The sequence below is a fragment of the Mustela lutreola genome, chromosome 10 (genome assembly GCF_030435805.1).
Source record: "Mustela lutreola isolate mMusLut2 chromosome 10, mMusLut2.pri, whole genome shotgun sequence".
NCBI lineage: Eukaryota > Metazoa > Chordata > Mammalia > Carnivora > Mustelidae > Mustela > Mustela lutreola.
The window spans coordinates 103,199,125-103,211,231 of record NC_081299.1 but is presented as its reverse complement, the minus strand read 5'-3'; the positions used below and the strand labels follow the sequence as shown (position 1 = coordinate 103,211,231).

The window sequence follows — 12,107 nt, the reverse complement described above, 5'->3', positions numbered from 1 at the left end:
TCTGCTTTGAGGAGACAGAGGGCGTTGGCTACACCTGTGGAACTCAGCCTCCTAGCCAGTCCCCCACGCATCCCCCCAGGTCTGGACACCCTGGGGGATGGAGCAGGGAACCCAAAGTCAGCAACCTCTGGGCTGGCCCTCTGGCTGACAGCTGCTGGCAACATCCCAGGCCCTGAGAACACCGCGGGGGACAGCTTATTTACCAGGCCAGCTCCTAGGGCAATGACGCAGAGTTCCCTCGAGGCTGTCCTGGAGAGAACGACCAAGGATCCCACTGTTGAGGACGGGGCCAAAGGAAACCATCCCTTCCGCTCCCTTAAACAGGGCTCAGAGTTCACAGCAGGGGGTTAGCGGGGTGCCACCTCTGCCACCACCTTCCCTCCCTCCACCATGGTGCTCTTCCCCTTGGATGAGATTTCTGCATCCAAGTCGGGGGGGGGGGGGGGGGGGGGAGGGGAAATGCCAGGTCTGGGAAACAAAGCAAAACAAATACTCCCAAGAGACCAGTACTTGGGCAATTGTATGGCCCTGGATGGAGTGTCTGAGGGTCCTGATTTGCCTTTGTCTAGATTGCGCCTTGAGGGAGTGCTTTTCTTTTATGAGATTGTTGAAATTCGAAAAGATTGGGGGGTGGAGGGTGTCCAACTTTAGTTGTCACCTAGTTCGTAGTGTGGTGGGAGGCAGAATAATGCCCTGTCCCTAGGAGGTGCCCATGGTAATGCCAGTGAGGAGGAAGCAGAAGGCTAGCTAAAGGACAGAGCACAGGCTGACTCCCTGAAACCCTGACCTCCCACTCCTGGGTGAGATCTCTGGGACAGTTCCAGGAAGCTGCCAGCTGTGTTCTTGGTAATGCTGAACTATAGGGAAAAACAACCTTAACTTGACATTGGCAAAGGCCTCCAGGATCTTGAAGGTCCTCTTTAGCATATTCTTTTGAAAACCTCCCTTTCTCCCAACCCCTAATGCCAAAGTATATAATGAGCCTTGGCTCCCAACCCCAGGGCAGCAGCTCTTTCTGCCCAAGGGTCCTGTCCCCATGCTTTAGTAAAATCAACATTTTGCACCAGAGACGTTGCAAGGATTCTTGCTTCATCGTTGGCTCCCAACCTCACTCCGCCAAACCTCACCTGTATTCCGAAAACCCATCACCAGGAACCTGTGCACGTTCCATCAGCAGCAAAAGGGACCCTGCCGAGGTGCTTATGTTAAGGACCCTGAGATGGGGAGATGATCCTGGATTCCCCAGGCAACCTCTGGAAAGACCAGGGGGTCTTAAAACTGGAAGAGGCAGAGAAAGAGGTCAGACAGATGCTGTGTGAGGAGGACTCTGCCTGCTGGGGCTGGGGCTGAGCATGGAGGAGGGGCCTCTAAAAGCTGGAACAGGCAAAGAGACACACCTAAAAAAATAGAAACTTCCAGATATTTTACCAGCAAAAATGGGATTTGTCAGGAATAAAAGGGGAAGGCGATCTGGGATAAAGCAGCGTTGGCAAATCCATAGGCTAGTCCAGAGAACAAAGGGGAGGGACACTCTTTTCTTTGGAGGAAAGGGGTCAGTTAGGAAGATTGTTCTGAAAGTCCATCGGGGTGAAGTGTGAGTTGGAAGAGCACTGCTGTCTCCCTGGGAGGAAAAGCTAGCATTTCTTCCTCTGGCCAGGTTAGTAGAGGCCTATGCCTGTGCAATGTCAAGTCCCTGTAAGGTCAGATCAGCACCTCCCCTGGGGCTGCAGTGCCCTAGGAGGTAAGGAGGGCAGAGGAGCTCTTTTGCTAAAACCTCAGGACTGCATTTATGTGCGGTTTCCCTTGACTCATTTCCACCCTCTCCTAGAGCCTCCAGAAGGGAAGGTACCCAGTGGACATCTCGATCTTTGTCCAGTGAGATCCTTGTTGGGACTCTGCACCCTCAGAACTGTAAGGTTAAAAAAATATATAGATGTGTGTTCTTGTAATGCGTTCTGTTTATGGTGACTTGGTAACACAGTAAGAAGCATCTAGCTCATTCACCTCAGTGGTAATGAGTTCTGGGGAATGCGATAAATTCTGTACAAACTCTGTAGGTTCTCTGTCTTAGGTCCACAGGTCAAGAGCTAGTTTTATTCGGGTTTATGTCTTACTTTTAAGTACCTGCTGATGTGATGTGGGCCAGGAGCAAATGGTCAAGAAAGAATTCTTGAGGCGTCTTCAGGGCAAAAAAGGTGTTTTTATTAAAGTCCAGGGACAGGACCCCTGGACAGGAAGAGGTGGCCTGGGATTGTGAGGAGTGATTTACCATATACTGTACATTGGGGTTGGAGGGTGGAGATAAAGACTTTCCAAAGGGATTTTTAGGTGTTATAAGAGACGGTAAGGAAATTTACTTTTATTCACATTTCACTGGCCTTTGCTCTCCTCATCACCTGCCACCTGTTTTCTTTCCATTCTTTTCTGTGGGATTCACAGTCCGTTCCCTGCATGGGCTCAGCCAGGTTCTTATGGGAATTATGCCAAGTGGAAGCCACTGGAGGCCACACAGAAAGATATTTCAAGAGTGGGCTCTGTTACTCTCACAGGGAGGGTTAGGACATAACTTACAAAGAGGTGAATATTGGACAATATACCCATCAAAGGTACATCTTTGTTGCAACGAGTTCTCTTAAGGCACAAAGCTACTTTTCAGCCTTTCACAAAGGGTGAAAAGCAACTGATCTGTGACTGAATCCTGAGCGGTGTGAGGTTAATACGACATCATACTCTGTTGCTTTCCTAAATGTTATGTACTTAAAATGAATTTTGTAGAAGCAGTGTCTGAGTTCTTCACTGATTACTGACTATCCCATCAGAGTGCAGCAGCCTTGATGGCACAGGGTTGGAGGAGGAATCGCTGGGATGCTGGAATAAGCACAGGGCAACATGGTCTCATGCTTGGTTTCTTTGCCTTAATAGCTTACGGACTTTCATCCATTCAGCCGATTGGGCCAGTGAGTTCCTCTGTATTGACAGCCAAAGGCCTTCGTGGAAATACTTGAATAACAGACTGTGAGAGCAGATGTGGAGTCACTCCATTGACTATAAAAATAGGGGGCATCTCTACCTCCGGTGAGAGTCTTTTTTGGGGTCTTTTTGTTACTGGTGGCTGTGATGGTGATGGTTGTGAGATACTATTTGAGGGTTTTGTTTGTTGTTGTCCGTGCTTATGACTCTCTAGGAAATAATTGTGGAGTGATAGCTTTATAGTAATTCTTGGAAAGCAAAAGAACATAACTAACGACTCTTCCCAAGGAATATTTGCAGATCTCTGTGCCAACATTTATGGAAGGACTTATACACTTTTCAGTTAAAGGTTATCAATCGAAGTGAAACAACTCTATACTTTTGGGTCAATGTTGGAGAACAACAGTTTTAAACTGAGGTCTGCATCAGAATCACCTGGGGTAAGATACAGGTGTAGTGAAAAGAAGGGCCATCTGTACCCCAATGTTCATAGCAGCAATGGCCAGTCGCCAAAGTGGAAAGAACCAAGATGCCCTTCAACAGACGAATGGATAAGGAAGATGTGGTCCATATACTCTATGGAGTATTATGCCTCCATCAGGAAGGATGACTTGGGACAGGACTAGAGGAAATTATGCTGAGTGGAATAAGTCAAGCAGAGTCAATTATCATATGGTTTCACTTATTTGTGGAGCATAAGGAATACCATGGAGAGCATGGGGAGCTGGAGAGGAGATGGGAGTTGGGGGAAATTGGAGGGGCAGATGAACCATGAGAGACTGTGGACTCTGAGAAACAATCTGAGGGTTTTGGAGGGGAGGGGGTGGGAGGCTGGGTTAGCCTGGTGGTGGGTATTATGGAGGGCGCGCATTGCATGGAGCACTGGGTATGGTGCATAAACAATGAATTTGGAACACTGAAAAGAATTTTTTTTTTTTTAAGAAAGCTAAACACACACACACACACACACACACACACAAAATTCTGAAACCCAAAAGGAAAAAAAAAAAAAAAAGAATCACCTGGGGATATTTGTGTAAGAAATGCAGATTCTGGGGCCACACATCAATGAAATACTTAGGATTGGAGCCCAGGAAGTGGCTCCTGTGATCTCCACTGCTGATTCTAAGACTCTCCAAACCTAAGAACCACTCTCTAATATTTTTAAATTGGGAATTCTTACAAAATGACAGAGAAGGCAAAACTCCTTTTAAACTTAGACTTCAACAGTAGTCTATGACCTTTTTAGGGACAGTGTGTCTTTCCTACTCTTACACGCTCAGCCTAGAGACTGGTGCCGAAATCAGAAACAGAGCAGGTGAGGAAAAACCTTTTATTTCTTTGTACACGTTTTACTTTCATAGCCGCCAAAAGGACTGTTTCATTTCCTCTAACAGACCCTGTCCGCCAGTTATGTTGCCCTCGACAAATTACTATAGCAACATAGATAAATACCTATCGTACATTTATACACACATACATGCCTTCTAAAGCACTGTCAGGACACAGACTAGGCTTTCCCACAACTGGTGCTTCTCAGGTGCCTCTTAAAAATGATCACTGGTTTGTCTTATAGGACTTTCAATGGGCTTGGGCTGGCCCTGAGCCTGAGTTCCCCAGAGAGGAGTTAGGGTGATGAAAGGGAACGGCGTATTCAGAGTGAGGTGGCCACACTTTGGAGATCATAAAAGAAGGGAACTGGGAGGTGCTAGGCTAAGCAGGAGATGGCACGTGGGAAGCCACCGCTTTCACCAGGAGCATTCGAAGCACTCAGGAGTCTCGGTGTAGACAGACGCCCAGCTGAACGGCGGCTGGGCTAAGCCAGGCCCAGGGAAGCGTGGATCTGGAACTTGTACTGGCTGCGCCCCACTGGCCCTCGGGGCACTGCTGTCACTCGTGGGCTTTGGAACGGGCTGAGGAGCTCTTATGTGGGGATCAGGGGTCCCATCTGTAGGAAGCAGGGTGCTATGTCCCCTGAGCTGACTGTCTGAGGGTAGGCGTTGGAGCGAGGACTGGCTGTGGCCAGTTTCCAGGCCAGTGAGGCGCGCAGAAGCAGTGTCAGGAGCTCCTCTACAGACCAGTGCTGGGATGAGCAGCCCCTGGCGGGTGGTGCTCCTCAGCCACAGGAGAGGCTGGCTGCCCTTCAGCCTCCTCCACTGGCAAGAGGATGGGACCCTCTGGCAGGTGTGGAGGACTGGGCTCCAGGTCTCCTCAGCAGATTGGGATCTGCACCAAAGGGGGACAGGCCCAGGCTTCCTGCTGTTTGAAGGACCTCTGATGGCTCCTTTTCTTCCGTGGCTCCTGGAAGGCAAGGGTCACAAGACTGGGGTGCACGGCAGCACCCTTAGGGACTTCACCTGGAGACAGAAATACAACAAGGTGAGAACCTAGTATCAGGTTCTGCTGGTGGCTCCCTGACCTGCAGTGAGCACTGGGTAGGGGCTGAGCCAGGAGCTCAGTGAGAGCCTGTCAAAGGGATGAGCCCAGGGGAGGGGGTGTGGAACTGTGGAGCCCCTCATGCCACCAGGTGAGAGGGGAGCTTCCCCACCACCTTGGGTGGGTGACAGCCCTGCTCAGAGCCACTGCACACGAGGTGCTCAGATCTTCATGGGCCAGTCCACTCCCTAGTTCACTTGGAGCAAAACAATGGCTTCTGTGACTTCCCAGGAACCGAAGCACTTAGTATGAAACATGCCCATGAAGAAACAGCCTGTTGTAGGAAGGAGAGGATGTAATGCAGGGAAGTCCCCTGCTCAGTTCATGTCCCATGTACTTAATGAGGAGAGGGAGGGGCCCCGTCAGCAGGGAGCTCCAACAGCCCCTAGTGCCACCTCTTACAGATGGATGGGCCAAGGCCACAGGGCCAGCTAGTGACAAGCCTGGGATTGGAACGCAGGCCTCAAGCCTTTCCATTGGTCTCTGGAAAGTGCAGAGGAAACTTCCAAAGATGGGGAAGCCAGTGGGTGTGTGGGGCCATTGGGTTACCTTTGCTGGGACAGGAATAAGGCTTTACAGAGGTCATCTTGTATGTGTTCTTCTAAAGAGGCTCAGGAAAGAAAGGAATCATCAGAGAAGAAAAAAAAGGGAATTAGAAAAACAAACAAACAAAAAAAAAGGTTGGGGGGAGGGCAAAGTCATGGCCTGACCCATTTTCACACCATGGGATCAATATTCTCTTAGGCTACATAAGGAACATTCCTAGGAAAAGGTCCAATTGCTTATGGAAGAAATTTAATGTCCAACGAAGGGTTTAGTTTCTTTCCCTATTCTTTTTTAAGGAATCTCCTTGGCTAGCGTGGAGCCCAACACAGGGCATGAAGCCTCAACCCTGAGATCAAGACGTGAGCCAACATCAAGTCAGATGCTCAACTGACTGAGCCACCTGGTTCCCCTAGGGTTTAGTTTCTGATTTACAAGCCATTTGGTACACTTCAGCTTACTTGCTAGGGATCGGATTAGTATTTTAAGTAAATGTACAGAATACCTGCCATATACATAAAATGTTTCCCTTCAAGTTTCATTTTTATTTATTACAAATTCTCTTTTAGGTCAAGAAGACCCAATGGTTGGTTTCCTTTGGAAAAAGAAAGACCAAGATTGAATGGCTATTCTCTGCCAATAGAGTGTGCAACAGAATCAATTGATGACATCTCTGGTTTATTTTCTCATGAAGTGAAAAGGGCTACAGGAAACACTAGAGCTGGCCCCAGAGCCCCTTTCCTAGAAGCTAATTCAGAGGCATACTCCCCATGTCCTCTGGTCTTGGGAATCAACTCACTTGCTTTCCTTGGAATCCTGACTTGGCCTAGAGGAGGGAAGAAGTGCGGTGAGGAGAGAAGAGGGTCACGATGTCACCGGGAGATGAGATGGCAGGGAAGGGACTGGGGTGGGAGAGGTGATGGGGAGCGAAGCTAGAAGGACATTTAGTGAGGACGTGAGTCCTAGGAATGGACTAAAATCTCCTGAAAGGTCAGAGTGGGTCGGGGATCATCTGCAGACTCTGGAGACAGGTGGGGATGGATTTGGGCTGTGTTCTGTGGCTCTGGCAGGTGCAGTGGTGTCCTTACCTCCAAATTAGTCCTTGCCTTCTTCAAAACATCATGTGTCCTGGTCACTAAAACAACAAAACAGCCCAATAGGTAGAAGTGACCATCTGGGGCCATACTTGCCTAGTGTGTACCAAAGGGTCTTTTTCTGGCAGCTCAGATCAGGGTCTCCTGCTGCCCCCATGCACCCCTCCCTCCGCATCCCCAATTACTCATGGCACAGGAGGTTTGGGGACATCACACACTGGTCTGCAGCCCTCCTCCCCACCCCACCCCGTCTGTCTGGTCCTGGTCCATCGGCAGCACAAGGGGGGAGCCTGGAAGTCCTCCCACCCCTACTTTCCTCTCTCATCCCCTGGCTCAGGGGCACCCACACTGATTGAAGATGAACTGCTCCATGCTCTCCTTCTGCTGGTTGGCGGTCTTCAGACGCTCTGCTGTGCTCTGAAGGACACTCTCCTGTTTGGACAGTCTGGTTCTCAGTTCCAGAAGTTCCCTTTGCAGGGACTGTCCCTGGGGAAGAGAAACAGACTCTCTGTCACAGGTCAGAAGGCCTCAAGAACCAGACGCTTTGTGGCTCTTGACAATCAAAAGCAGGATTCTATAATCCTATCAATGATTTCTGGACTGGAGTCCCTCCAGGAGAGACACTAGAAGGCTCCAGCTGAGGCCAACTTAGACTAAGGGAGTTAGGTCAGCACACTGAGACCCTGGGAGCCCCCATGCACATGAACACAGGCCTCCACTCCTGTGGCTGTAGAGGCCTTGAACCCCAGTCAGTGCCACGACTCCCAGCGGTGAGTCCTGACCACACATTCAGTGCTCAGAAAGTCCAATGGGCTCATTGGGCTCGATGAGTCCAAGAGCACACATTCAGTGCTGACATTGGTTCTAGTACCGGGCCTCACAGATAAGACTTGCTAGCTGGGCGTGTTTTGCCTAGGGAGACAGTGTGCGATTCTGTAAATCTTTGGAACAACTTCAAGATGGCAGAACACCTTCTGCCTCAGAACCAGCATAGTTGGGGCCCATAAGGTGTTAGTGCTTTAATCTGGCCTCAGGCTCCTAGATGGGGCTGGTAGGGGGAGACGGAGAAAAATTGCTGTCCACACTCCCCCCGACCAGAGTTCAGGCCTCATATCTGAGAGCACCTGGTGGTAGGGCGGCTGACTCTTCCAGGCCTGGCCCAGAGAGGTGGAGGAAAGCCGTGTGTGGGATGCAGTGGGTGGCTCTAGGAAGCTGCTCATCTCATGGTGACATTCTGTGGGGATGACGTGGGGAAAGGAGATGTCGACATTTTCACAGGTCCCTACGTTTTTTGGCTCAGCTAAGTTCAGAAAGGGAAAGAACCCAAACACGGTGGGAGGAGAAGGGATGTCGTAGGACCTGCCCTGCCAGCCGCCACCATGGATGACAAGTCTTCCCCCGGGGACGCTCCCCTAAGGCCCCCCTGTCTCATCTCAACTGTCCAGCCCCTGACGTTTAGGACTTGGGAACTGAGGAGGCAGAATGGCATTTGGGGCAGAAGCGATGAAGGAGGCTGCCACTCACTGTGCTGTCAGACAGGACAGGGCTGGGAGAGCTGGGCAGGGCCGCTCGCCAGAACATGGTGAGGAGGGAGGCCGACTCGTCCAGGGTGTGCTGCAGGGCCTGGGCGCTGCTCCCAAGTTCATGGATGCCTTTGCTGCCCGGCACCTGGGAGAAAGTAGAGATTGCCCTGGGCACCAGACTGAGCGATCATTCCCTTCCCCCTGCTCCGGCTCCCTCAGCACAGGGCTCGGGTTTCCCTCAAGAATGAGGCACAAGCATGGGCCTGCTTGAACGTGTGAAACCATTTTTAAACCTGGAAGCCCTGGATCTCCATTTCAGCAGTGACCCCCAACTTGTAAGAATCACTAGATTCTGACTTCTCTCATACTCTCTGTAAGCTGCTAGTCCTGCTCTGTGCTCTCGGGTCTAATGTCCCTGATTTTTGCTTGGGCACCCCCATGCGTATCTCTAAATCATACCTTCTGCTTCAACTGGGCTGAACCATTTGTAGCTCCAAGGACTGTGATGCCATTCCCTTCACCTGGGATGCTATCCTCCACCAGCCAGAGAAGCCGTGTATCTTGCCAGTGGTTCCTCTAGGACCCTGTGACTTTCCTTGCCTGGACCAAGGACCCCTTCTGTGTTTGCACCCTCCCAACTCAGAGCATGGCTTCTGACATGGAGCCCAGACCCCCTGTTGTCCTTATTTACTTGGATATGTGGCCTTCTCTCTGGGGTGGAGGCTCTTGCAGACAGGGCTGTCCCTGCACATCCATGCACCTCCAGTGCCTCAAACAGCACTGCAGCTGGTACCTGGTCTCTGAATATGGAAACGCTCTGAGAAGGTGTGCTGCCTGCTTCCCTGCCCTGCTCAGTCTGCCCAGAGAAATCCCATGGCTGCCAGGCTTCGCCCCTTCCACAGCATGTGGCCCATGCGGATGCAAATCCTGAATTTCCAGCTGCCTGATTAAGTGATTTTACTCTGCCGATGGATGACCATGTACAAGGCCATGGACCAGATAATAAGCGAGGAAAGGGTGCTCAGTAGAGCACGACACATAAGCCAGTACTCAGCAAATCCCCTACAGATGAGGATGACAATTCTCTTCTGCCTCTTCTGTATTTCTGAGAAAAAAAATGTTAGGGCAGAGTGTAAAGTGAAAACAGGAGATGGAGAAGAAAGGCCCAGCTGGGTGTAAGCAGAAGATGTAGGCTCAGCTATGGGAGATATGCCGTGGGAGAAGGAGCTAAGATCAGAAGGAAAAAGTACACAAGGAAAAGGAACACTTAAGACCTACAGTGTGATTACCTCTGTGCCCTGAGTTTCAAGGCCAGGGAAGGTGCGGGCTGATCTCACAAGATCTGCTATCTTTTTGACCAGCAGTTTTCCCTCCTCTATCTGCTGTCTTAGGGCACTGTAGTCATCAATGTGGCCAATGACATGGCGGCCATGTTTATTGGCAAAGGAGCCATCAGTAGCTTCACCCTCCAGCTTGGGATTCTTCGTCACTGGAGAAGCATCCAAATCCAGCTCTGAAAAACAAGACCAGAACAACATAGAATCCACAGTGATGAGCATATCCTCAGTCCACTTCATTCTAAAATAGACATCAAGGAGTAAAGAGGCCAGGAATAGGAAAGGCACTCTGGGAAAAGTACAGCAAGGTGTGAAGTCCATAGATTTCTGGGTTCTATGTTTTTATGATCTTTCCTACATCATCTCATAATGATCAAATTGCCAGGAGGAAAAATTTTATCCTTACTGACAAATGAAATATCCAGGACAAATATTATTTTAATGAAAAATTTTAAATTTCCAGTTAAGAAGACAGACAAACTAAGGGTTCTGGAAAGGAGGGGGGTGGGGGTTTGGGAAAGCCTGGTGGTGAGTATTAAGGAGAGCAAATATTGCATGGAGCATTGGGTGTGGTGCATAAACAATGAATCTTGGAACACTGAAAAATAAAATAATAAAATAAAATAAATAAAAAATAAACCCATTTATAAAAAGAAGACAGAGACAAATTAAGCCGGACACAGAGAGCACTTTCAAGGATGGAGAGATCACCGTGCAGTGAAGCACAACAGAGCAATAGGAAAACCACAGGAGGAAGAATAATGGCAAAAAAAAAGGTAGCCACAGAAGGTGCAATGAGTAGGGCTAAAGACTTTGGGACCCGAGGAGAAAAATCTCTACATTCAGGTAATGTGCCCATTAGTAACCACAGGCTACGTGTACTGGGAATTCTCCATCATCAATCCCTGAATCCTTCCGTTGCCATATTTACCATTTGTCCTCTTGAAAATGGTGGTCTCTGAGCCAGGAGCAGCAGCAGAAAGGCTAGGGAATGTGAGCACTGGAGAATTCATGCCAACATCTCGGACTGGAGGGGAAGCATTGGAGTCTAGGATGTAAAGACAATAAAAATTTTCGGCAACCCTGGAATCACCACTAACCAAACCCAAGCACAGCCTAGTTGTCACCAGCAGAGACCTAAGGCAGCGTGGTTGGTCCTCATTACACCCCAACTGTGACGGTAAGCAACAGCAAACAAATCCCTTAGTTTGGAACAAGAACATGTCCCTTTAATGGAAGCGAGCTCCATGAGAAGCGACTTCTGGTTTGAAAGATTATTAGGAGCATTTTTCTAGCCTGCGTTTTGAATACAATTATGTGTGCAATTTTTAGTACACTGCCTTGTAACTAAACCTATGATGCAGAGAACAAAGGCAAAAGGAAATGTACATAAAGTTAAATTTCCTTATAACCTGCAGTCCACTGATACACATTTGAGGCAGGCAGAATAAGACATTATAGGAACCCCAACTGTCTTAAACTTAATGACCTACTAGAGGGAAAAACAGTCTTAGCTTGACAAAAGCCAGGTCTCCAGGATCTCATGAGTCTTCTTTAGCATATTAAAGTCCTTTTGGAAACTTCCCTTTGCCTGTAGCTCTCCCAATTCCAAACTATATAATCTATGGCTCCTCACAGCCCCAGTGCCGCTCTTTCTGCCCACTGGTCCTGTCCCCGTGCTATCATAAGAACACCTTTTTGCACTGAAAATGTCTCAAGAATTCTTTCTTGAGCTCTGAACTCCAATATTTCCACATCAATATGTGTAGTATATGTGTCAAAAATACGGAATCAAAGTATGAATGGACTTGTGGGCAATTAAACTAGCATTCCCCCTTTTTTTTTTTAAAGATTTATTTATTTATTTATTTGACAGACAGAGATCTCAAGCAGACAGAGAGGCAGACAGAGAGAGAGAGGAGGAAGCAGGCTCCCTGCTGAGCAGAGAGCCCGATGCGGGTCTCCATCCCAGGACCCTGGGTTCATGACCTGAACCAAAGGCAGAGGCTTTAACCCACTGAGCCACGCAAGCGCCCCCAATCATCATTCTGATGAGTTAGTGATGGGAAAAATGTAGCCAGATGAGAAGGGTAGAGACAGAAGGCACAGCAGGTTAGAGACATCCTCTTGGAAACCAGGCAGCAATCCTACAGTGAAAGAAGTGGAAAATATCAGAGAAGGCAAGAAATCCTGCTCAGGAGGTG

At 49.1% G+C, this 12,107-nt stretch overlaps 1 protein-coding gene across 26 annotated transcripts in view; it reads right to left on the bottom strand.

Moving 5' to 3' along the window:
* Window positions 1-4,289: 4,289 nt before the first annotated feature.
* Window positions 4,290-12,107, bottom strand: part of PDE4DIP (phosphodiesterase 4D interacting protein) — a 213,783-nt gene continuing 205,965 nt past the window's right edge. For 9 of the 26 annotated variants that reach the window (XM_059138369.1, XM_059138376.1, XM_059138370.1 and 6 more), the window contains 8 exons: window positions 10,835-10,951; window positions 9,856-10,079; window positions 8,568-8,711; window positions 7,391-7,529; window positions 7,038-7,084; window positions 6,749-6,775; window positions 5,956-6,007; window positions 4,290-5,271 (listed from right to left, as the gene is read on the bottom strand). In XM_059138369.1, the coding sequence (XP_058994352.1) occupies window positions 5,114-5,271; window positions 5,956-6,007; window positions 6,749-6,775; window positions 7,038-7,084; window positions 7,391-7,529; window positions 8,568-8,711; window positions 9,856-10,079; window positions 10,835-10,951 (908 nt within the window). In that variant the 3' untranslated portion in view covers window positions 4,290-5,113. Of the gene's footprint in view, window positions 5,328-5,955; window positions 6,017-6,748; window positions 6,776-7,037; window positions 7,085-7,390; window positions 7,530-8,567; window positions 8,712-9,855; window positions 10,080-10,834; window positions 10,952-12,107 lie in introns of those variants that run through there. The other 17 variants (XM_059138378.1, XM_059138392.1, XM_059138382.1 and 14 more) reach the window with 8 other exon arrangements.